General features: G+C 36.1%; 1 protein-coding gene and 1 pseudogene across 1 annotated transcript in view; one reads left to right on the top strand and one right to left on the bottom strand.

Annotated features, from left to right (window-relative positions):
- The window catches only part of NSUN7 (NOP2/Sun RNA methyltransferase family member 7), a 60,771-nt gene that overhangs the window by 25,103 nt on the left and 8,403 nt on the right, over positions 1–27,265 (top strand). Inside the window, exons 8-10 of the mRNA XM_072737811.1 lie at positions 3,888–4,031; positions 8,345–8,446; positions 13,286–13,403. Coding sequence (XP_072593912.1) covers positions 3,888–4,031; positions 8,345–8,446; positions 13,286–13,403 — 364 coding nt within the window. The remainder of the gene's footprint in view (positions 1–3,887; positions 4,032–8,344; positions 8,447–13,285; positions 13,404–27,265) is intronic.
- Positions 22,841–26,933, bottom strand: LOC112919564 (uncharacterized; annotated as a pseudogene).

Here is a 27,265-nt window from a genome sequence, read left to right as displayed (position 1 = left end):
GGAGTATAAACTAATGTCTTATGGGGTTAAAATATGTGTGTTATATTTAATTAAAGTAAATTACGACAATGATACATAATTTAGAGAGAAGGAAATAGAATTAATGTGTTTTTATCATCTTTGCTTTGTCCAGTAAATGGTAAAAAATAGTAAATCATTAAGTCAGTGGTGTGTGTTATATCTAGGGTAATGAATAAACAAATAATAAAAGGATGTTTAATAGCTAGGAGGGAGTAAAATGGAATATAGAGGTAGAATACCCTATTAACATAGAAAGGATAAGACAAATAGCAAATAGGTAGATTAAACTTTAAAAAATATATATGTCAGCACATTAAGTATGCATGACTAATACTTGAAATAAGACAAAGAATGCCAGTATTAAAATTTTAAGATCAACAATATGCTTATTTATAAGAGAAATTCTTTACATAAAAGGTTATTAAAAAATTAGGACAGAAAAAGATATACATTACATATACTACTACAAGAGCTATTGACAAAGTAGATTTAAGTTAAGAAACATTACTAGAAATATAATTATAACATTTTCATTAGGAAAATTAAACAGTATGAAAGAAGTATATACTTAATAACATAATATTACATATAACTAAACTGTAGATTTCACGTATGATTTTTGCAAGGTTTCCAGATATAAAATTAGCATACAAATTCAGTTTCTGCATATCATTAACAAAAGTTTGAAAATGAAGCAGATATCTTTTACAATAGTACCAAAAACTATAACACATTTAGGAGTACATCTAATAAAATATGTGTAAGACCTCCTCATAAAACTATGGACCATTATTGAAAGACAGAAGACCTAAGTAAATATAATAATAGATCATATTCATATTCATGAACTGAAAAACTTAATGTCATCAAGATGACCTTTCTCTCCAAGTTGATCTGTATGGATTCAGTTCAATCCATATGATACTGCAGAGTACCGAGGAGATGTTTTCTTTTTCAATAAATGGTTCTAGAAAAAATGAAACTGATCTGTGCTTCACACCAATACAAATCTAGAATCTCCTAGAATTTATAAGGGAAACACTTAATGACTAGGATTGGTAAAGATTTCTTAAACAGGACACACAAAGCACTAACCATACAAGAAAAGATCAATAAATTGGAATACAGTAAACTTTTTAAAAATTTTAAACTTCTATACATTAAGAGAGTGCAAAGGCAAACTGTAGAGAGGGAGCATATAAACGGAGGAAGAAAGAAAAAAAATAAACTGAGGAAGAGTTTTATATACATGTATATAAAGAATTCTTACAAATTAACAATAAAAAGATAGACAATCCAGTTGGAAAATGTGCAAGAGACAAGACCAGTTATTTCACAAAAGAGGATATCCAGAAACTTAGGTAAAAGTAGTCAATCCCATTACTAATCAGGGAAATGCAGTTAAAATCACCACAGATGCAAAAAAAGAAACTTAGGTAAAAGTAGTCAATCCCATTACTAATCAGGGAAATGCAGTTAAAATCACCACATATCCACAGAATGATAAAAATTTAAAAGGTTTGGAGGGGAGTCTGGGTGGTTCAGTTGGTTAAGCATCTGACTCTTGATCTCTGCTCAGGTCATGATCTCAGTGTTGTGAGTTCAAGCCCCATGTTGGGCTCCACACTGGGCATGGAGCCTACTTAAAAAAAAAAAAAAAAAGATTACAGTACCATGTACTGGCCAGGTAAGGAACATTGGGAATGCTCAAAGATAGCTGGTGGGACTGTTAACTTGTACAGCCACTCTAGAAAACTAGCATTAATCACCAAACATGAAATATGTATAGACCCTATAACCCACCACTTCACTTCCAATTACCCATCTGAATTTTTCCCTAGTTAACAAGAAAGAATAGGAACCACTAGGTAACCACACAGTTGAGGAAAGGAAGTTTTTCCTTTTAGAAGTATTCCAACTAATAAATGAAAAAGAGATGACAGGATTAAGATAGGTCTATTTTGCAACCCCTTTGCTGGTGCCAGAAAGGCAACTTAATGGATGAGTATGATGTGACTTATGAAGTAGGTTTTTTTGGTCCTCTCTCTACCCTCTTCAGTCTCCTCTCAAAAAAAAAAAAAAGAAAAAAGAAAAAAGAAAAAGAGCCTGAATCTAATTAAGCTTTTTAAAGATCCAACTACTAAGTTATAGGAAGCACAGAAGATAGGAACATGTTAAAGTACACTCTAGGGAATCAATTAGCAAAATCCAGACTGTGGAAAACTCGTAGCAGTACAAATAACCATGTTTCATTCGGAAATAAGTTATAAGGAAAAATGCAAAGGGAACCTTAGAAGAAATTTAAAATAAGGCTTATCAGCTAATTGTAGTGTATGTACCTTATTAATATCTGGATTCACATTAAAAATTTTTGACATGTGTGAGACTATTTGGAGATTTGAGCCATAATTGGATGCTATTATTATTCAATGATAATAAATTATTTTTAAAAATTTGTATGGCTATATTTTTTAAGGAGTTCTTATCTTTTAGAGATATGAAGTATTTGTAGATTCAAAATAATATGGGTGGGGTGGAAGTGGGTACAGATATAGATGAAACAGAATTGGGCATGAATGGTTCACTGCTGAATCACCATGATGGGTGCTTGAGAATTTATTATATTTTTATGTCTGTTTTTGTACATGTTTGAATTTTTCTGATAGAAAGTTAAAAATAGAGGGGATAAAAGGAAAAGACCCTCTGATTAAAAAGAAAAACAACAATTTCAAAATAGAATAGGAAGATGAACAAGGTGATCAGACAAGAGAAAATGGGTGGGCCATTTGCTTCAACGTGGATGGAACTGGAGGGTATTATGCTGAGTGAAATAAGTCAATCGGAGAAGGACAAACAGTGTATGTTCTCATTCATTTGGGGAATATAAAAAATAGTGAAAGGGAATATAAAGGAAGGGAAAAGAAATGTTGGGAAATATCAGGAAGGGAGACAGAACATAAAGACTCCTAACTCTGGGAAACGAACTAGGGGTGGTGGATGGGGAGGAGGGCGGGGGGTGGGGGGGAATGGGTGACGGGCACTGAGGTGGGCACTTGACGGGATGAGCACTGGGTGTTTTTCTGTATGTTGGTAAACTGAACACCAATAAAAATTAATTAAAAAAAATAAAAAAGAAAAAAGAAAAAAAAATGGGTGGGCAAGCAGTTTCAGGGGTGACTCCTCAGCAGGTGAGGGGAATGGGAGCCACTGCAGAAGTGGAGGGGTGGCCTGAAGACAGGGGCACAGATCATTGTATTCTGAGACTGAAGTCCTTAAGGGACCTTAGACTGCCTCATAAATGCTACTGACACCCATTTTTCTCTGGGGAAGATAAAATATAAAAGGGAATTACAAATGGGAAAGGGAAATAACCTAATACTGAGCGTTTACTATGTACTAGGCACCATACTAAACTGCTTTATCTCAGTCTTCACCACAATTAGATGAAGTAGGCATTATTATCGCATTTTATGAGTAAGGAAGTGGAGGCTCAGAGAGATCAAGTCACACAGCTAGTAAACAGTAGGAGGTTGGGAGTCAAAGTTGGGTATTTCTGCTTCCAAAGCTCATTTCCCTCCACTACATCACAGTGTTCTGATGGAATCTGAAGTTCAGAATAAAAAATAGAATTATATTTTATGTAGAAGATATTTAAATTTCAAAATTATTCTCTCAAGTGAAGGAGAAAAATTCATGTAGTATCGGAAGTTATCAGAGAAGAATAGCCCTCTTTTCTGACTATATTAGGATGACTCTTCGTGAGGTTGAGGATTTAAAAATGAACAATGATAAATCAATCTAATTACATACTGTATTAAGATTTTTAATTAATACTTTTGCATTAATTTTTCTGTTTTTTCTCCAAGATATTGAAATACTTCATGAGACATTTCTTAACATTGAATCAAAGGATCATAGATTACAGAAAGTTAAAGTGATTCTGTTGCTACCTCGTTGTTCAGGACTGGGTGTTAGTAATCCAGTAGAATTTATACTAAATGAGCATGAAGGTACTTTAAAGTTTTTTAATTTATAAATTACTGAAATTTTTTGATAATTTCAAAAATAAAATTGTTTAAAATCATTAAAATGACATGTCAAATATATCTGATTAATGAGTAGCTACCATGTATATAGCACTTACAATGTGTAAAGTACTTTATGCCGGGTCACCTGAGTGGCTCAGTTAAGTGATTCTTGACTTTGGCTCAGGTCAGGATCTCAGGGTCCTGAGACTGAGCCCCAAGCTGGGCTCTATGCTTAGCATGGAGTCTGCTTCTCTCCTTCTCTCCCTACACTTGCACACACACACACTCTCTCTCTCAAATAAATACATACATAAACTTTTTTTTTTTTAAGATTTCGTTTATTTATTTGAGAGAGAGAGAGTGAGAGAGATAGCGAGAGGGAGCACGAGCAGATGGGAGAGTGAGAAGCAGTCTCCCCCCTGAGCAGACAGCCCAATGCAGAGCATGAACCCAGAACCTGGGGGCATGAGCTGAAGGCAGATGCTCAACCGATTGAGCCACACAGGCACTCCAATACATAAACTCTTAAAAAAATTAAGTACTTTACATTCATTGTCTCATTTAGTCCTTATAGCAATCCTTTATGATATGCACAGGGGAATATTAAAAATATTTAATAATTGGAATGATGTAGGTGATCAGATGTTCGTCCTTATGCTATTCTAGTATATACTTGAACTCAAGATATAGGCATTAACATTTACCAGCATTTTATGAGGAAAAAAACTGAGACTCAGAAAGATTAATTCAATTTTACAAGGTCACACAGGTTCTAGTTAGTAACAGAGCTAGAATTCAGGTTTAGATCAGCCAGACTGAGGGGCTCCTGGGTGGCTCAGTGGTTGAGCGTCTGCCTTCAGCTCAGGGTGTGATCCTGGGGTTCTGGGATCGAGTCCCGCATTGGTCTCCCCACGGGGAGCCTGCTTCTCCCTCTGCCTATGTCTCTGTCTCTCTCTGTGTCTCTCATGAATAAATGAAGTCTTTAAAAAATAATACATCAGCCAGACTCTACAGACTGTGCTCTAAAATTAAATCATTATCACATTATTTCAAACTCAAGATTTCTTTAACCTCCAGTATGTATATTTTATGATATGAATGCCTCAGATTAAATATTAATACTAGGAATATTTCATTTCCTTCTTTAATAAATCATAAAATATTATTTAACATTACCATTTATTGAGCACATATTTATAAGGCAGTGAGCTAAGCACTTTGCTTCAATTATTTCATCAAATCCACAATAACTCAATGAATTTTTTACAGTCTCCCCCCCTTATCCATGGGGATTTGTTCTAAGACCTCCAGTGGATGCCTGAAACCATGGGTAATACTGAACCCTACATCTACTGTTTTCCCCTATCACCTATGGTAAAGTTCAATGTATAAGAGATTAATAACAACAAATCATAAAATAGAGCAATTATAACAGTATTTTGAAATAAAGTTATGTGAATGTGGTTTCTCTTTCAAAATATCTTATTACACTGTACTCACCTTTCTTACAATGTGAGATGACAAAATGTCTACAGGATGAGATGAAGCGAGGTGAGTGAGGTAGGCACGGTGGTGATGTAGCGTTAGGTGACTATTGACCTTCCACCGATTTGGCAAAGGAGGATCATCTGCTTCCGGGACCTTCAGTAACTGAACTACAGAAAGCAAAACTGCAGATGCTGAACTCCTTTTTTCTCCATTTTATGAGTACAGGATCTGAGGCTCAGAGGGTTTGAAGCTCCCCAGAGCCATTTGACTAGTGTCAGAGCCCAGATTAAAACACAGCAGCTCTGATTCTGAGGCTGACACTGTGAGCCACTTTTTAAATGCTGTGCATTAACTGAAACATGCATTAACTGAAATGGATCCTTACTCTAATCTGTTCATATTGAAAGCTCTAATTAAATAAGATTAACTGAAATATTAGATAAAGAAGACATTTCACCAACATTCAGCATATAGTGAGTACCTATTTTCTGTTTCTAGCAAGGACAGAATCAAAAACAAGAAAAAGAAATGCAGGGAGAGAAGGAAACTAATATTTATTGCACACAACCACGTGCCAGCCAATATTCTAGGTGGTATGCGTGCACTGTCACTTAATAGTCACAATAACATTTTGAGGGTAGTGTCCTTTTATTATTTCTATTTGGGGAGGGAGGGAACAAGACTAAGAGAAATCTCACAAGCTACCTAAGGTGTAGCTAGTAAATAGAGAGGCTGGGATTCAAATTCAGATTAGTTAGCACATTCCACTATACTACAAAATGTGTAACTGGGCTTACACTGTTCCACGTGGAATTTTGACCTGCTATCGAAAATGTCTTCCCAATGGTAGTAAAACAGAAGCATAACCAACTCAGATGGGAGAATGGTGAGCTGAGAAACTTCCTACATTAACTGGGAAATAAATAAGAATTAGTAGACAATGGGAAAAAGAGGGGGAAGAAATAGCTGCCGCTATAATAAACATTGCAGTCAAGAGAATTAGACCTTCCAACTGAGAGACTCTGGCCTTATTCTGGGCCATCTTGAAGTGGGAATGCAGAAAAAAACAAACCATAGGTAAAAATAAAGTAGAGCCTGTTGGGGATGGGGTGGGATGGAAAGCCCAAAGGGAACCACAAGTTATGAAAAGGGAGAAAGTAAAAAATTTCCTAGGTATTAGCAATGTTCTGAAAACTTTGATGATGAGGCAACAGGATAAGCCAAGAAGCAGGCTTTGGGAAACCTAGGGGGAAAAAAGGAAGGTTTCCTCTGAGGAGGTAATAGAGCAAAGAAGGAGCTGCTGACCTAGTGTCTATGGTAGAAATAGTACCAAGCTTAGTGGGGATAAATCCAAAAGACTTAGATACTAGGTGGAAGGGAGAAATCATGAGTTAGTTTGAAAAACATTTTAACATGGAAAAGTATTAGAATCATTGAGGAATATATGAAATTGTTCTTTGCTAACAACTTGGAATTATTTTAAAATGGAGTGAAAGAGGTAAATTGATACAGTTTTATAGTATAATATGTAAGTGGTCCTTTAAAAAACTGGTGAATAGAGGGGCACCTGGGTGGCTCAGTCCGTTGAGCATCTGCCTTCAGCACAGGTCATTTCAGGGTCCTGCATTAGGGGCTCCCTCCTCAATGGGGAGCCTGCTTCTCCTTCTCCCTCTTTCACTCCCCCTACTTGTTCTCTCTGTCTCTGTCAAATAAATAAAATCTTAAGGAAAAAAATGTTTTTAAGTGGTGAGTAGAGATAGAAAAATGTGAAGTATAAAATTAAATTGGGAAATAATAGAATTAACCCTTAGCAATATTACTGGAATGGAGAAGAGTCACTATATGGCATAAATAATTGGCTCTCGTACTCCAGTTACTGAGAGGCGAAATAAACAGAAGTTAGGAGTTTGGACACTCTGGTCAGATTTCTGAGCTAGAAGCATGGTTCTACACCTCGTAGCTATGTGACCTTAGATAAGTAGTCTAATGTATGTTTGGACAGTTTTCTTAATGTTAAAAGGGATGATAAAGGGGGTGATGGGGCACCTGGGTGGCTCAGTGAGTTAAGCAGCTACCTTTGGCTTGGGTCATGATCTCAGGGTCCTGAGATGGAGCCCTTGTAGGGCTTCCTACTCAGTAGGGAGTTGGCTTTTCCCTCTCCTTCTGCCACTCTCCCCTCACCACCCCCACTCTTGCTTGTGCCTGCTCTCACTCTCAAATAAATGAAAAGTCTTTAAGGGGGATTGATAAATAATGTATATAAAGTGGTACTCAATATTCTTAATATCAAAAAACATGTTAAAATTAGTTTTAAAATTTTTAAAAAGTTACTTTAAGAGTTTCTTGATCTGTTTCTTAATCTATGAAGACATACATTTACCTCCCTGAATTTTTTTCTTCCAAGATTGCTTTCAGTAAGTTAATGTTTTTAACCATGTCTTTTTGTATTCTTTCCTACTCAGACGTGACTGTAGCTCATCAGTTTCTGCCTTGGAAATAAATCTCTTCTTTCTTTTCACCTATTAGTCTCCAGATTTACTGCATTCTCCCTTCTGTATCTAAATGACTTAGTTGGATGACTATTGCATAAGAACTTGGAGAAGAATATTAAAACTAAATGAAATTATCTTTATTTAGTTTTTAAATTTTAACAGCATTTTTATAATACTATTTATTTAGTTTTAATAAATATTCTCCATGAAATTCTCATTAATAAGGAAAACGATTGAAAAATTAAACTATGTGATTATAGCAATATATGAAATACACCCAATAGTGATATATTTAAAAGGATTTATTTGCTTTAGATACAGGTTTACTTAAAGATTTCTCTCAAGGAGGCACATCAGAAGATAAACTTCACATTCTTGCTCAACAGCAATATGAACAGCTAACACATGCAATGAAATGTAAGTTTATTAATCAGTGCAATCTTAAAATATGTTGTGAATCTTAGAAACATTAATACTTCATTTATCTATTATAATCAGGCTAATGAGTTGTGACCATAAGTGAATTTTCCAAAATAGTCTTAGTGCCTTCCAATATCAAAATATTTATTTTTACCACTTCAGTCTGTCTTAAAAATAGATGCTGTGCTATCATTTGTAGCATAGGTTAGCAAGCATAATGAACAGTTTCCTAATGCTGAAGTAAAAAAATTATGTACATCTATTATGGAACAGTTTTGTTTATTTCTTTTCTTTGGCTTTTTACTTGATGTAATTTTTCTGTTGTCATTGTGCCTGCCCATAATAACTATTCTACAATTCAAATTTTAATCAAATTCTTATGTCTCTTAGTACTAAATAGAGAATAGAGAAAAGCAATTACAAATATAGCCTAGATTTCTTTATTTTAACCCTGAGTAACTAAGCTCTTTAGGTATTTGTGGTATTGTTTCAATCACTCCATTTAGATTTTGTTTTTTTGTTTTTGTTTTTGTTTTTTCCATTTAGATTTTGAGGAGCACTGCCCTCAAATGGATATGGATATGAAAAAGTGAGAAATCTCTGAGAAATTACATAAACTATTATTAATTCAGTGCATTGTTTATCAAGTGCATACTCTGGGTCAGGCTGGATTTAGGGATATGCGTGTGAATAAATCCTGATCTACAGAGGCTCAAAGATAAATATATAGTTATAGATAATTCATTACATAAAGTTAGAACATAAATGAGGTAGAAATAAGGCAAATGGAAAGTACAGAGCCAGTCTGTTGATGCTACTCATAAATATTAATTTGAACACATATATATATGAGCTCATATATATATGATCTATGAAATAAATGGTTGGAAGATTAGAAAGTTGGTAAAGAATTTTTTGATGCTTTCTCAGATCACATTATTTAAAATTACAATATCATCTGAAACTATCTCCATCACTGCTTTTTCTCTATAGCACTTATCACCTCCTAAAGATATGATATAACTATTTGTGTCTTATCATGTTAATAAAACATGGAAAACAAGCTTCCCAGGGGCAAGGATTTTTGTCTGTATATCTTGGATGCCTAGAATAGTGCTTAGCTCGTAGTAGGTGCTTGATATGCATGAATAAATGAGTGCAGATAGTAGTAGTATCTCATTTTACAGAAGAAAAATCTGAGAGTTTAAGTAATTTTCCCAGGTTCATACAGCAGTCAAGTAAATAATTGGAATTCATATCTAAGTCTGTTTCTAGTTATGTGATATGGCTCATGGGGAGAATGCCTGAAGTATCAAGCTCATGGTAATCTGCAGTAGTATTTGTGTTTGTGACTGGCTTGATCACATTGATTGAAATTTCCAATTTCCAGACAGATCAATGAAACCAGGAGCTGGTTCTTTAAAAACGTTAATCAAATTGATAAACCCCTACCCAGACTTACCAAAAAGAAAAGAGAAAGGACCCAAATAAATAAAATCACAAATGAGAGAGGAGAAATAATAACCAACACTACAGAAATACAAATATAAGAGATATTATGAAAAACTCTATGCCAACAAATTGGGACAACCTAGAAGAAATGGATAAATTCCTAGAAACATATAAACTACCAAAACCGAAACAAGAAGAAATAGAAAACTTGAACAGACTGATAACCAACAAAAATCTCCCAACAGGGGTGCCTAGGTGGCTCAGTTGGTTAAGAATCTGACTCTTGATTTCGACTCAGGTCATGATCTCTCAGGGTCCTGGGATTTAGTCTCCAGTGGGCTTCCACACTCAGTGGTGAGTCTACCTAAGTATTCTTTCCTTCACCCTCTCCCTCTCCCCACAAACTCCCTCTCTCTCAAATAAATAAAAAAAAATCTTTAAAAAGCAAAATAAAACAGCTCTCTCAGCAAACAAAAGTTCAGGGCCAGATGGCTTCCCAGGGGAATTCTGCTAAACATTTAAAAAAGGGTTAATAACTATTCTTCTCCAACTGTTCCAAAAAAAAGAAATGGAAGGAAAACTCCCAAACTCATTATATGGGGCCATTATTACCTTGATTCCAAAACCAGACAAAGGCCCCACTAAAAAGGAGAATTATAGGCTAATAATCCTGATGAACATGGATGCAAAAGGTCTCAACAAAATACTAGCAAATCAAGTCCAACAGTATGTTAAAGGAATCATTTACTACGATCAAGTGGGATTTATTCCTGGGCTGCAAGGGTGGTTCAACATTGGCAAATCAATCAACATGATACACCACATTAATAAAAGAAAGTATAAGAACCATATGATCCTCTCTATAGTTACAGAAAAAGCATTTGATAAAATCTACATTCATTCATGAAAAAGCCTCAACAAAGTAGGGATAGAGGGAACATACCTCGACTATGAAAAATCTGTAGTTAATATCATCCTCAATGATGAAAAACTGAGAACTTTTCCTCTATGGTCAGTAACAAGAGAGGTATGTCCACTGTCACTACTGCTATTTAACATAGTACTGGAAGCCCTAGCCTCAGCAATCAGACAACAAAAAGAAATAAAAGGCATCCAAATCAGCAAGGAGGAAGTCAAGCCTTCACTATTTGCAGATCACATGATACTCTATTTAGAAAACCCAAAGACTTCACCAAAAAAGTACTAGAACTGATAACATGAATTCAGTAAAGTCACAGGATACAAAATCAATGGACAGAAGTCTGTTGCATTTCTATACACCAATAATGAAGCAGCAGAAAGAGAAATCAAGGAATTGATTCCATGTGCAATTGCACCAAAACTGTAAGATACATAGGAATAAAGCTAACTAAAGAGGTAAAAGATCTATACTCTGAACAGTATAAAACACTGGTGAAAGAAATTGAAAGTGACACAAAGAAAAGAAAAAACATTGCATGCTCATGGATTGGGAGAACAAATACTGTTAGGATAAGCAATCTACACGTTTAATGCGATCCCTATCAAAATACCACCAGGATTTTTCACAGAATTAGAACAAACAATCCTAAAATTTGTAGAAAACCACAAAAGACTGAATAGCCAAAGCAATCTTAAAAAAAGCAAAGCCGGAGGCCTCACAATTCTGGACTTCAAGTTATAAAGCTGTAATGGTCGAGACAGTATGGTACTGGCACAAAAACAGACACATAGACCCATGAGACAGAACAGAAAACCCAGAAATGGACCCTCAACTAATCTTCAACAAAGAAAGAAAGAATATCCAGTAGGAAAAAGTCTCTTCAACAAATGGTGTTGGGAAAACTGGACAGCAACATACAAAAGAATGAAACTGGACCACTTTCTTAACACCATACACAAAAATAAGTTCAAAATGGATTAAAGACCTAAATGTGAGACAAGAACCCATCAAAATCCTAGAGGGAAACACAGGCAGCAATCTCTTTGACCTCAGCTACAGCAACTTCTTGCTAGACATGTCTTTAAAGGCAAGGGAAACAAAAGCAAAAATGAACTATTGAGACTTCATCAAGATAAAAAGCTTTTGCACAGCAAAGGAAACAGTCAACCAAACTAAAAGGCAAGCTCCAGAGTGGGAGAAGATATTTGCAAATACTATATCCAATAAAGGTTTAGTAACCACAGTTTATAAAGAGTTTATCAAAGTCAACACCCAAAACCAAATAATCCAGTTAAGAAGGCAGAAGACTTGAATAGACATTTTTCCAAAGAAGACATCCAGATGGTTAACAGGCACTTGAAAAGATGCTATTGATTATTCATCAATAGAGAAATACAAATCAAAACAACAATGAGATACCACCTCACACCAGTCAGAATGGCTACACAGGAAACAGTAGGTGTTGGTGAGGATGTGGAGAAAGGGGAACCCTCTTAATGCCGGTGGTAGGAATGCAAACTGGTACAACCACTCTGGAATATAGTATGGAGGTTCCTCAAAAAGTTAAAAATAGAACTACCCTATGATCCAGTAATTGCACTATTAGGTATTTACCCAGAGGATACAAAAATACTGATCCCAAGGGATACATGCACCCTGGTGTTTATAGCAGCATTATCAACAAAAGCCAAATTATGGTAAGAGCCCATATGTCCATCGACTGATGAGTGGATAAAGAAGGGGTGGTATGTATATATATATATATATATATATATATATATATATATATATATACACACACACACACACACACACACACGCACACACACACACACACAATGGAATGTAGGCAGCCATGAAAAGGAATGAAATACTGCCATTTGCAATATTGTGAATGGAACTAGAGAGTAAATGAAGTCAGAGAAAGACAAATACCATATGATTCTACTCATATGTGGAATTTAAGAAACAAAACAGATGAACATAGGGTGAAAAATAGAGAGGCAAACCGGAAAGCAGACTCTTAACTATAGAGAACAAACTGGAAGGGAGGTGGATGGGGGATGGGTTAAATGGATGATGAGTAATTAAGGAGTGTACTTGTTGGGATGAGCACTGGGTGTTGTATGTAAGTGATGAATCACTAAATTCTACACCCGAAACTTTTACTATTATACTGTATGTTAACTAACTGGGATTTATTTATTTTTTCTAACTGGGATTTAAATAAAAACTTAAAAAAAAAGAATTTTCAATTTCTATACAATCCAGTTAGATTCACTTTACTTATTGGCCACAGATTTACATTACTAATATGTGCTTTAAAGGGAAATCATGCAAGCATTTATGGAAATCATTCCTTTCACAACCATGTGGTAGTAGTATCAAATAGATGTTTGGAAATATAAATCTGTTTAGGATTGTTAATAGGATCATTATTATTAATTACACCTTCTTTATAGTTACTAAAGCTCAAGCAGTCGTTTATTGCACATGTTCAGTTTATCCAGAAGAAAATGAAGCTGTTGTTAAAAAAGCACTGGAATTTCAGGACCTGGGGAATAAAGTACAGCCTTATAGGTAAGAAAGGAAAGGATCGTTTTGAATTCAAATATTTCTGAGAGTGAATGATTATGATTCTCTAAGTTATGTGAAGACATTCCACATCCTTTTTGTTATACTTTAACATGACCAAATAAGCTAACTTCTTACAACTATAATGTAGATTCTGTAGAGCCTTTACAATGGCTTGGCATGAGCATTCTCTTGTACTACTAAAAATTCTTTTTTGTTGTTAGTAAAGCTAAAGGCATTTTCACTTTGAGTTGATTGGTTTTTGGATTAAATTGGGTCTAAATATTTATATCCTGAGTTTTATATACATGTATGCCTCAGTACAAGAAAAATAAGTATATAAAAAAACCTTAGGAAGGAGATAGAAAATTATTTAATTGGGTGTTTATTATCTGAAAACACATTTCTTAGCCCCCTGTAGCCTTTGTCCTTCACAAAGACTGAGGTAAAAATGGCCTAAATAATTCAAGTAGATTTTGGGTTAAATGCTACAGGGAAGTAGGGGTAGAGAGGAGGAGCACTATTACATCTGAACTGTGGACATCAAAATAAAGAGTAGATCTAAAAATACATGGCACCAATTTGTTCTTCAAGACTGTATGATAGGTATTTTAAAACATCTCTTCTATTTTTTACTTATTTGTCTTGTTCTGAACTTTCCTTTTTAATTCTTACAGAAGGTTCTTAACATGCATATGGTTTGCTCCTTCCTTTTAACTTGATATTTTTTCCTTTGCTGTTCACAAGTGGATATGTTAATTATGCTTGTATTTTCCTTCTTACTGAACTTTACTTCCTTACCTAGTAGTAGCTCCTATTGGTGGCTAAGGGCCAACCTCATGCTCTGATAGCTTCCCAACACTGCATTAGCTAAATCACCATCTAGTGGCAAAGAGAATTATTGCGGGTATATAACCAAATTCGTAATGTGAACGATTTTGTCTGTCAGGGATGTTTTCTAAGACTATACTGTGGCAAAAATGGAGAAACATCTGCATTTTATTTCATTAGATTTTATTTCAGGTAAGCCATGATGAATGATTAATCCATGATATGGTATAAAAAACACAGGTAATATTTAAAGACATGAAGATAGAATAATGTGGGATTTGGGCTAAAATTGGAGAGTAAATATATATTCAAGAGATTTAACTACTTGCTAAGGATGCTGTTGAAAGAGCTTATGAATTGCTTAAGGAAGTATACTGTATGGCTTTTGAGAATCATTTCTTAATTCCCAAAGTAGGAGAATTTAGGTCTGAAAGCAGTATTATATGCCATTGAATCTAATCACCTGTTGTTTAAATTTCCTTTTAATATTCCAAAAATAGCTCATTTTTGGACTTTAGCTATCATGATACATGCCTTGGGTTTAGGCTGCTTCCCCCGCCTCATTCTCTACTGTAAAAACTTCAAACATTACAGAAATACCAACTTTAAAAAGAATGAATTTTTCTAAATTCCATTCTCTTAAAAATAATCATGTTAACAGTTTGATGTGTAATCTTTCAGGTTTTCAAGAACCAAAGGTTGTGGATATTTTACATTGTAATTAGTCTTCTCAAATTACTCACCAAAATATACACTCTTATTAATCTATTTCTCCACAGCTTCACCAATGCTGTGTTTTATCAGACTTAAATCTTTACCAATCTAATTAATTTCCATTTCTCCGTGAATGAGGTTGGGCACTTTTGCAGTTACTGACTGGGCAGTGTAGTGTGAAAGGTTTCAGAGCCGTAGTCTTCAAACATTTTTATTCAAATACTCCCTACCATTTTTTAAATAACTGTGATCATTTTCCGTTTTAAAGTTGACATCTAATATTTTTCATCATAAATTTAAATAATTGCAGAATATTTCTGGAATATTATATTACATGTGATTTAAGTATATTTCTGTTAAATCTTTGGAGCTGCACATTTATCTTACTTAATTTGTGGAAAAATATTTCATCTGTTACCTGTTTTACAAAACTAGTTCTCATTGCTAAAACCAAATTAACCTCATCAGGAAAAGTGTGACTTTATTAATTTAAATAAACATGTTAATATGCCTGTGTGATTTATTTCTAATTATAATTCAAAGATAGAAATAAGGAAGAAGAGAGAAGGGGAGGGAAGGAGAGGGAGGACAGGAAGGGAGTGAGAAGAGGAAGGGAGTGAGAAGGGGAGGGCAGGAAGCAAGAAGTTAGTTCAAGAACAGAGCTTTGGTAAGAGTTTGGCACCCTCTTCAAGATTTCTTACCTAAACTCTGTTTTGCCATGGGAGAGGAAAACCAGTCTTGAGTTGTCTTTTTGTTAGCCCCCTAGAGATTTTAACATCCTGGGACAGTGCACTATGATGAGATAGGTGCCTATTTTTGTTGTGTGAGAAAGGTGTTGTGAAAGGAGAAGAAGGAGAAGTAGCTGTAACATGGGTTACCATATTATCTACCTAATGGATCATTATGGAGATTGAATATATTAATATATTGATACATAAATGTTCAATAAATGTTCATTGTTATGATTATTGCTATTAATTTGCAAGTTGTCTGCTTGTGTTCTTTACCATTTTTTCAACTGTATTATTCATCTTTTTCTTCTTTTTATATGTTTTATTGTATATTACATATATTAACTTTTTCATATAAAATACAAATAGTTTTTAGATTATCTCTTAAATATTTAAAAATTTTAATTCCAGTATAGTAAACATACAATGCTATATTCATTTCAGATATATGATAGAGTGATTGAACAATTCTATACCTTACTCAGTGAACATCATGACAAGTGTACTCTTAATCCCCTTCACTATTTCCCCTAACCCCCCACTCACCTCCCCTCTGGTAACCACCAGTTTGTTCACTATACTTAAGAGTCTGTTTCTTGGCTTGCCTTTCTTTTTCCCTTTGCTTGCTTGTTTTGTCTCTTCAATTCCACATACGAGTGAATTTGTATGGCATTTGTCTTTCTCTGACTGACTTATTTCATTTAGCATTATACTCTTTAGCTCTATCCATGTCATTGCCAATGGCAAGATTTCATTCTTTTTTTATGACTGAATAATATTCCAGTGTGTGTGTGTGTGTGTGTGTTTATGTGTGTGTGTAGCTTCTGTATCCATTCCTCAAGCAATGGACACTTGAATTATTTCCATATTTTGGCTATTGTAAATAGTGCTCCTATAAATAGAGGGGTGCACTGTATCCCTTGGAATTAGTGTTTTTGTATTCTTTGGGTAAATACCAAGTAGTGAGATTGCTTCATCCTAGGGTAGTTCTATTTCTAACTTTTTGAGGATCCTCAAAAGCCACTTTTCCAGTGTCTGCATCAGTTTTCTTTTTATTTTAAAAAAGATTTTATTTATTTATTCATGAGAGACACAGAGACACAGGCAGAGGGAGAAGCAGGCTCCTAATCCTGGGTCTCCAGGATCATGCCCTGGGCTGAAGGCAGTGCTAAACCACTGAGCCACCCCAGCTGCCTGGTTTGCTTTTTCCACCAACAGTGCATGAGTATTCTTTTTTCTCCATATTCTCACCAACACTTGTTTCTTGTGTTGTTGATTTTTAGCCATTTTGACTGGTTGATGTGCTATCTCATTGTAGTTTTGATTTGCATTTCCCTGATGATAAGTGATGATGACCATCTTTTCATGTGTCTGTTGGCCATATGGATGTCTTCTTTGGAGAAATGTCTTTTGTCTTCTGCCCATTTTTAAATTGGATTATTCAAATTTGGGGTGTTGGGTTTTATAAGTTCTTTATATAATCTTGGATACTAACCCTTTACTGGATACGTCATTTGCAAATATCATCTCCCATTCCTCAGGTCGCCTTTTAGTTATGTTGATTGTTTCCTTTGCTGTGCAGAAGCTTTTTATTTTAATGTAATCCCAATAGCTTATTTTTGCTTTTGCTTTCCTTGACTTAGGGGATCTATTTAGAAAAAACTTGCTACACCTGATGTCAGAGAAATTAGTGCCTATGCTCTTTACTAAGATTCTTATGGTTTCAGGTCTCACAGATGGGTCTTTAATCTACTTTGTACTTATTTTTGTGTATGATGTAAAAAAGTTATCCAATTTCATTCTTTTGCATGTGGCTGTCCAGTTTTCCCAACACTATTTGTTAAAGAGACTGTCTTTCCCATTGGATATTCTTTCCTGCTTTGTCAAAGATAAATTGTCCATATAATTGTGGGTTTATTTCTGTATTTTCTATTCTGTTCTGTTGATCTATGTATCTGTTTTTGTGCCAGTACTATACTATTTTGATCACCACAGCTTTGAAATACATATTGAAGTCTGGAATTGTGATGCCTCCAGCTTTGCTTTTTTTTTTTTTTTCTTAAGATTTTATTTATTTATTCACGAGACACAGAGAGAGAGAGGCAGAGACACAGGCAGAGAGAGGAGAAGCAGGCTCCCTGCATGGAGCCCGATGCGGGACTCGATCCCAGGACTCTAGGATCATGCCCTGGGCCAAAGGCAGACGCTCAACCACTGAGCCACCCAGGCATCCCATCTTTGCTTTTTTTTAAAGATTGCTGTGGCTGTTTGGGGTCTTTTGTGGTTCCCTACAAATTTAAGGATTGTTTGTTCTAGTTCTATGACAAATGCTGGTGGTATTTTGATAGATATTGCATTAAATGTGTGGAGTGCTTTGGGTAGTATAGACATTTTAACAATATTTAACAATTCTCACAATTCTTGAGCATAGAATATCTTTGCATTTCTTTATGTCATCTTCAATTTTTTTTTATCAGTGTTTTATAGTTTTTAGAATACAGGTCTTTTACCTCTTTGGGTTTATACCTAGGCATTATTTTTGGTGCAATTGTAAATGGGATTGTTTTTTTAATTTCTCTTTCTGCTACTTAATTATTGGCGTATAGAAATGCAACAGATTCCTGTATCTTGATTTGCATCCTGCAACTTTGCTGAATTCATGAATCAGTTTTAGCAGTTTTTTAGTGGAGTCCTATGGGTTTCCTATACATAGTAGTATGTTATTTGCAAATAGTGAAAGTTTTACTTCTTCTCTGCTGATTTAGATGCCTTTTATGTTGTTGTTGTTGTTGTTGTTCTCTGATTGCTGGGGCTAGGGCTTCCAGTACTATGTTGAATGAAAGTGGTGAGAATGTACATCCTTGTCTTATTTCTGACCTTGGGGAAAAAGAAAGATTCTCAGTTTTTCCCCCACTAAGGATGATATTATCTATGGGTCTTTGATATATGGCCTTTATTATGTTGAGGTATGTTCCCTCCAAACCTACTTTGTTGAGGGTTTTGAGGGTTTTTATCATGAATGGATGTTGTATTCTGCAAATGCTTATTTATTTATTTATTTATTTATTTATTTATTTAGTAGGCTCACAGCCAGTGTGGAGCCCAACATGGGGTCTGAACTCACAACCTTGAGATCAAGACCTGAGCTGAGATGGAGAGTCAGATGCTTAACTGACTAAGCCACCCAGGCACCCTTCAAATGTTTTTTCTGCATCTACTGAAGTGATCATATGGTTCTTATCCTTTTTTCTATTGATGTGATGTTTCACATTGATTGATTTGGGAATTTTGAACCACTCTTATCACCCAGGAATAAATACATCAGATCATGGTGAATGATTTCTTAAATGTATTATTGGATTTGATTTGCTAGTATTTTGTTGAGAATTTTGCATCTCTGTTCCTCAGAGATACTGGCCTCTAGTTTTGTTTTTCTGTGGCATCTTTACATGGCTTTGGCATCAGTGTAATGCTGGACTCATAGAATGAGTTTGGAAGTTCTCCTTCCTCTTTTATTTTTTGAAATAATTTAAGAAGAATAGGTACTAACTCTTCTTTAAATGTTTGGCAGAATTGCTGTGGGAAGCCACCTGGTCCTGGACTTTCGTTTGTTGAGAGCTTTTTGATTATTGATTCAATTTCTTTGCTGGTAATTGGTCTGTTCAAATTTTCTATTTCTTCTTGTTTCAGGTTATATGTTTCTAGGAATTTTTTCATTTCTTCTAGGTTGTCCAACTTGTTGGCATATAGTTTTTCATAATATCCTATTATAATTGGTTGTATTTCTGTGGTGTTGGTTATTAAATCTCCTCTCTCATTTGTGATTTTATTTATATGGATCCTTTCTCCTTTTTTCTTTGGTAATTCTGGCTAGAGGTCTATCAATTTTATTTATTTCTTTTTTCAAAGAATCAGCTCCTGGTTTCATTGATCTGTTCTATTGGTTTTTAGTTTCTATAACATTTATTTCTGCTCTAGTCTTTATTATTTCCTTCCTTCAGTTGGTTTTAGGTTTTGTTTGTTGTTCTTTTTCTAGGTCCTTTGGGTGTAAGGATAGTTGTTTATTTGAGATTTTTCTTGCTTTTGAGGTAGAGCTGTATTGCTATAAACTTCCCTTTTAGAACTGCTTTTGCTGCATCCCAAAGGTTTCAAACCACTGTGTTTTCATTTTCATTTCTTTCCATGTGCTGTTTAATTTTTTCTTTCATTTCTTAGATGAACCATTCTTCATTTAGTAGCATGTGATTTAACCTCCATGTATTTGTGGTCTTTCCAGATTTCTTCTTGTTGACTTTTAGTTTCATAGCAGTGGTCAGAAAAGATGCATGGTATTATTTCAGTGTTTTTGAGTTTGGGGAGGCCTGTTTTGTAGCCTAACATGTGATCTATTCAGAAAATGTTGCATGTGCACTTGAAAAGAATGTGTATTCTGTTTTAGAGTGGACTGTTGTTCTGAATATATCTGTTAAGTCCATCTAGTCCAGGGTGTCATTCAAAGCCACTGTTTGCTTGTTGACTTTCTGTTTAGATAATCTATCCATTGATGTAAATGGGGTGTTAAGGTCCCTACTATTATTGTATTATTATGAATTAGTTCCTTTAAATTGGTTATTAACTGTTTTATGTATTTGGGCGCTCCCATGTTGGGTGCATAAATATTTACAATTGTTACATCTTCTTGTTGGATTGTTTCCTTTATCATTATACAATGTCCTTCTTTGTCTCTTGTTACAGGTTTTTTTTTTTTTTTAAGTCTATTTTGTCTGATACAAGTATTGCTATTCTGGCCTTCTTTTGACTTCCATTTGCATGATAAATATTTCCCTTTCCCTTCCCCTCATTGTCAATCTGCGGATGTGTTTAGGTCTGAAATGAGTCTCTTGTAGGCAGCATATAGATGGGTCTTGTTTTTTTTAATCCATTCTGTCACCCTACGTCTTATGATTGGAGCATTTAGTCCATTTACATTCAAAGTAATTATTGAAGAAATAATAGCTACATATGTAGCTACATATGTATTCTCATTTTATTACTTGTTTTGTGGTTGCTTCTGAAGATTTCCTCTGATCCATCCTTGTTCTCTCTTTCATGAATTGCTGGTTTTCTTTAGTGATATATTTGGATTTCTTTCTCTTTATTCTTTGCCTGTTTATTAGTAGTGTTTTATTTGTGGTTACCCTTAGGTTTGTATATAACTTCTGCATATAGCAGTCTATATTAAGTTGATAGTTGTCTAAGTTTGAACCCATTCTTTTCTCTTCCTCATGTTTTAGGTATATGGTGTCATACTTTATATCCTTCTATTTTGTGAGTTTCTTGACTGATTTTTTATAGAAGAATTCATTTTTGCTGCTCTTTTATTTCCTGCCTTCATACTGTCATTTTTGGTCTTTTCTTTCCACTCAAAGTCCTCTTTAATATTTCTTGTAAGGCAGTTTAGTGGTCACAAGCTCCCTTAGGTTTTTTTTTGAAATTCTTTCTCCCTCCTATTCCAAATGATAGCCTTGCTGGATACAGTATTCTTGCCTGCAAGTTTTTCCCATTTAGTACTTTGAATATATCATGCCACCTCTTTCTGGCTTGGAAAGTTTCTAATGGAAAATCCATCGATAGTTTTATGGGGGGTTCCATTGTATGTAACTATCTTCTTTTGTCCTGCTGCTTTTAATATTTTTTTCTTTATTACTATATTTTGCCATCTTAATCATAATATGTCTTGGTAGGGCACCTGGCTGGCTCTGTCAGTAGAGCATGAGACTCTTGATCTCAGGGTTGTGATTTTCATCCCCATACTGGGTGTGGAGCCTACTTAAGATAAAATTTAAAAAACAGTATGTCTTACTGTGGGTCTGCTTTTGTTGATTTTTTAAAAAAGATTTTATTTATTTATTCATGAGAGACACAGAGAGAAAGAGAGGCAGAGACACAGGCAGAGGGAGAAGCAGGCTCCTCGCAGGGAGTCCAATGTGGGACTTGATCCTGGGTCTCCAGGGTCATGCCTTGGACTGAAGGTGGCACTAAACTGCTGAGCCACCTGGGCTGCCTGCTTTTGTTGATTTTGTTGGGGGTTCTCTGTACCTCCTAGATCTGGATATCTGTTTCCTTCAGATTAGTGATGTTTTTAGCTATTATTTCTTCAATTTTCTGCCCCCTTTCTCTCTCTTCCTCTTCTGGGACTCCTATAATAAGAATACTATTACGTTTGATGGAGTCACTGAGTTCCCTAAGTCTATTCTTGTTTTGCATAATTTTTTTTCTCTCTTTTGTTCAGCTTACTTCCCATTATTGTCTTCTAGGCCATTATTTTGTTACTATGCTTCTCCCAGCCTGCTGTTCATTCCATCAAGCATGTTTCTCATTTCGTTTATTGAACCCTTTATCTCTGCTATGTTATTCCTTATCTCTGTTAATGGTCTCACTAATGTCTTCCCCTCTTGTCTAGTGAGTATCCTTATGATCATTGCTTTATTTACTTTATTTTTTATTTTGGGGTTCCATTTGTTTATTGGTCTCCTGATTACTCCACAGAAGAGTTAAGGTGGGAAGGGGCTTCAGCATCACCCACCTTCCCAGATGGCAAGAGTTTCAAAGCCTGTGCAAGATAGTATAGTCACTGATTCCTGGGATGGTGTGAGCTGTGGGCTTTGAGCTCCCCAGCCCTGGCCTTATGCAATCAAGGTAATAGAGCAATAGCCACTTCCCTAAGCCTGAGTGAGGCAAGGTGCACCCCCACAGACCATGAAACAGGGTTCAGGATTTCTCTTCTTATAACTGAGAGACCAGAAGTCTGTCCCCTTGGCCCACTCTCCCAGTGGGTCCAAGATCATCACCACTCTGCCTGGGAGGGTTTAACCAGAGCAAATCATGTAGTGACCCATGCTGGAACAGCTGGTGAGGGCTGGAGGCTGTCTCAAAATCAGGTCCCATAGGGGTGAGTTCAGGCAAGGAGGGGATAGTGGGCTGAGGAGAAGATAAAATGGGAATGCATCATCATTCAAAACAATATAGGCTTAGGGCCCACCTGCTTGAGACTCCCATGAGCAGGAGGCTAAGTTAAACCCACAGCTGGGCCCTCCAGGGGCCATCCTGGTGGCAGGATATGAGCCACTGTTGCAAACTAGTGCTTTTCCCAAGAAGAACCTGTGCAGAACCACAACTTCCTGATTCTTAAGCTAGCCCTCTTCCCTGTCTGAGTGTCTGGGCTTCCAGTTCCAAGGTGGGATCATTAGAGTGTGGCCACAGGGCACGGTTTTCAGCTGGAATGGGTATGAAATGCCCGCCCTGTGGCTCCTGAGAGGCAGAAGTTCCTTTGCTTTTCAGGTTGAACTTCAGTGAGCAGCTAAGTATTCAGAAGTGGGAGTGTCCTGGCTTGGGGCCACCATTCAGGAACTCAGGGCCCAGCCCATTGCCATAGCTGCCACAGGACACTTTTAAGGCTTCAGGTATATTGTGCTTCTGATGCTTGGCCACACTATGAGCATGCGTGGTCTCACTGAAAGCTAGCCACACGTGCATACTTTGAGCAGCTGAAGAAAAGCTCATAGTCACACTTGGCATATACATAGATACCTGGCTCAAAGTGGTTCTGGAAAACCTCACCCCCAAAGGAGCTGCAGAATGACATGGCACCAGTGGGACCATGGCGTGACTGTTGCTTCAGACAGATCTGAGGCCACTGGCTCAGGACTGCCTGGCTTGCACCAAGGGCCCCAAGCCTCCTCTCAAGGAAAATCATTGCTTTAAATTCTCCATCAGGCATGTTACTTATATTTGTTTTACTTAGATCTCCAGCTGTGACCTTGCCCTGTTCTTTCATTTGGGACAAATTCCTCTGTCTTCTCATTTTGTCTAAGTCTCTGTGCCAGGAAAGTAAGTTATGTCTCCTGTTCTTGAGGGTAATGGCTTTATGAAGAAAAGGTCCTGTAGAGCCCTGCAGGTAGTGTCCTCTTTTTCCCAGGGCTTAGCACTTCTGGGAGTGTCTCCAGCGTGTGCTCTGCTGTTGTGTCCTGGCCACTTTATCCTTCAGGCCAGCCATTTTCAGAGGTTCCCTTTGCCTGTTGTGGGCAGTGTTTGGTCCCTGCCTGAATATGGTGCATTTTAACTAGTCTGCTTGAGAAATGAGACATGTCTCCACTGTCACCAGAACTGAGGCCTCACAAAAACTCCCAGGTCAGGAGATACGATGCTGGCAAGGTTTGGGCCAATCTTCTGGTAATGAGGGTCCATCACACGGAGCCAAGGGTGACTGGAAAGGGCATTTTTTTCCAGAGGGTGAGGGGGCAGGGCTTGGTACAAGCAAGTTAGATAGCAAGTGTCTGCCCTGTGCTTATGCTGAAGGGCAAGGAAGGGAAATGATGCCACCTTTGAATGCTACCTCTTTGGGACATGCTCCAAGATGAGTAAATAACCTCACCTCCCCATTCTGTGTCCCAGGCACTCTTCAGATTGGTGTTTCCGCACTGTATGTCTGCAGGCTGTTTGCCTGCCTTTTCTCCAAAAGCAGTCCTAATGTCCTCTGAGGTCTCCCAGATCCAAGCATGCAGACCTTTAAAACTCCAGGCTTTAAGCCCTGTTGGTTAAAAGAACTCACAAAACTCACTTCTCACTTTCCAAGTCCATTGCTATAGGGATTTGTCTTTTCTGTGTATTCCCCTGTGTGCTAGTATGTCTCTCACCCTCCTCTGAGATCACGGCTCTCTCCCCACTGTAGTTCCACAATCCATTTCTCTCCCAAGCTGAGTCTCCACAATTCCTACATTCTTTGATGTAGTCTCTTCCCTACCTTAGTTGTGGAGTTTGTTTTGCTAGTCTTCAGATTGATTTCTGAGGCATTTAGGATTTGGTAGTTGTTAAGTTGTATCCATGGGACATGGTGAACCTAGGATCCTACCACTCTGTAGAATTCCTGTAGACCTGGATTTAAAAGGCTCATGTGATCAGGCCAGGTCCACTCTGATAATATGGATAGCTTAAGGTTAACTAATTTGAGACCTTAATTATATCTCCAAAATTCCTTTTGCCATGTGTCTGACTTTCCTGGACTGCCACAACAAATTATCCCAAACCTGGTGACTTATAACAAGAGAAATTTATTCTCTAATAGTTTTGGAGATCAAAAGTCTGAATGTCAAGGTGTTGGTGGGATTGGTTGGCTTCTGTGGCCTCTGAGGGAGAATCTGTTTTATGCCTCTCTCCTAGCTTCTGCTGTTTGTTACAATCTTTGGTGTCCTTGGCTTGTAGCTGTGTCACTCTAATCTTTGTCTCCACATGGCCCTCTTACCCTATGTGTCTCTGTATCTTCCCTTCTTATACGGACACCAATATTGAATTTAGGGTCTACTCTACTTTGGTATTACCTCATCTCAACAAATGATATCTGCAAAGACTCCATTTCCAAAATAAGGTCAGATTCTGGGTTTTGGATGGACATGAATTTTGGGGGGACACTATTCAACCCCAAACAGTCTACTGTGGCTCCCTAAAATTGATGTTTGTCTCATGCATGAAATACATCTAACTCATCCCAATATCATCAAGCCTTCACCCATTCTAGGATCAATTCTAAATCCCAAATCTCGTCTAAATATCAACTCCACAAATCCCAACTGTGATTATCCAAAGCAGGTATGTGTGAGACTGGGTATTAAGTTATCTTATTATTTGAAGACGTGGCCTGTAAGCTGGAGTTCAGAAATAATTTTGTTATGTGGGGACAATTCCTATAAGGTAATTTGACCAATCTTAATTAGGATTATTATTACCATTAAAAAAAGACAGCATATATAGCTAAAATATACCATATGTATTAAACATTTACTGAATATTATGTACGAGGCATTCTTTTAGGTGCTAGGAATATATTATAAATTAAGATTGACAAAATCCCAACCTTCTTATTTACATTCTGGAACTAAATATGTTCCAAACTGGTAAGAAATCATTATTTTCAGAGAGAGTATTCTTTACCTTATGCAAATAGATTTTTTTTTGAGGATTTCTATTTGTGTAGAGCATATATATGAATAGGCCTCAGAAATTCAGTTTGTTCGTTACAAGGTTGGTGAGAGGAGTGGCTGACACTCTTGCCTTTGGAACCTACACAGCTATTATATTTCAACTTAGTTCAGCATAAACATTTATTAAGAACCACCATTTGCACCACCTTTTCGCATGTCACCTTTTGAAGTCACCTTATGTTCCAGCCACATGGAAATACTTGCTGTACCCTGAACACATTTTTAAAATTAATTTTTTTAATTTAAATTTTAGGTAGTCAACATACAGTGCAGTACTGGTTTCTGGAGTAGAATTCAGCAATTTATCACTTACGTGCAATACCCAATGTCCATCATAACAAGTGCCCTTCTTAATCCCCATCGCCCATCTAGCCTATCCCCCACCCACATCCCTCCATCAACACTCAGTTTGTTCTCTATTGTTGAGTCTCTTATGGATTGTTTGCCTCTCTCCTTTTTTTCTTTTCCCTCTTCCCATTATGTTCATCTATTTTTTTTCTTAAATTCCACATATGAGTGAGATCATATGGTATTTGTCTTTCTCTTATTTCACTTAGCATAACACACTTCAACTCCGTCCATGTCCCTGCAAATGACAACATACTCTTTTTGATGGCTGAGTAATACTCCATTATGTACATATTCCACATCCTCTTTATCCACTCATCAGTCAGTGGACATTTGGGCTCTTTGCTCTGGCTATTGTTGATAATGCTGCTGTAAACATTAGGATGCATGTATCCCTTTGAATCTGTATTTTTGTATCCTTTGGGTAAATATCTAGTAGCACAACTGCTGGGTTGTAGGGTATAAACACACATTTTTATGATACTTTGCTTTTGTTCGTGTTCTTTCTTCTACCTAGAAATACTTTCTTTACAGATTGGAAACTTACTCATTCTTCAAGACACAGCACCAATGGTGGTACTTCTGTGGAATCTTCATATTTGCTATCCCATGGCAGGAGTTAATTGTACCTTTTTCTGTATTCCTACATGATTTTGCCTCTATTTGGCTCAGCATTCTTATTGGGTCTTTTTTATATTATTATAAACTGATTAGTTTCTTCAACTAAATTGTAAACTATTTAAGAGAATTAATATTTATGTACTTAGCACACAGTAGGCAAATAGTGAATGAATAAATATACATTTAAAATGGTTTTAAATCACTAAATTCTATACCTGATACTAAGATTACACTGTAGGTTAACTAACTAGAATTTAAATAAAAACTTGAAAAAAATAAAATGGTGTTAAATTTCAAAATATACAAAATTATTAACAAAAGAGTTCCTGATACTTTAATTTATATGGGAAAATATTGCTTTGATTAAATATATTTTAATTGTAAAAGTATGGGAATATAAGAATTATTTTTTTATGAATGAACCACTTACTCCTGAATGAGAAATTAAGTAAATACAAAAACCAAAATGTTATTTTACACATAATAGTGATTAGAGATTTTTATGTTTCTGGCACAAAATCTTTTCTTTGTTATGCACTTTCTTGAGCATTGTGTAACACATTCACTAATACTCAAAAAGTGGTTGGGAAGAATAATGTAGTTAAAA

This window comes from Vulpes vulpes, chromosome 14 (genome assembly GCF_048418805.1).
Source record: "Vulpes vulpes isolate BD-2025 chromosome 14, VulVul3, whole genome shotgun sequence".
In the NCBI taxonomy this organism is placed as follows: Eukaryota; Metazoa; Chordata; class Mammalia; order Carnivora; family Canidae; genus Vulpes; species Vulpes vulpes.
The sequence above is the reverse complement of the archived record's forward strand: the minus strand, read 5'-3'. Positions and strand labels throughout refer to the sequence as shown.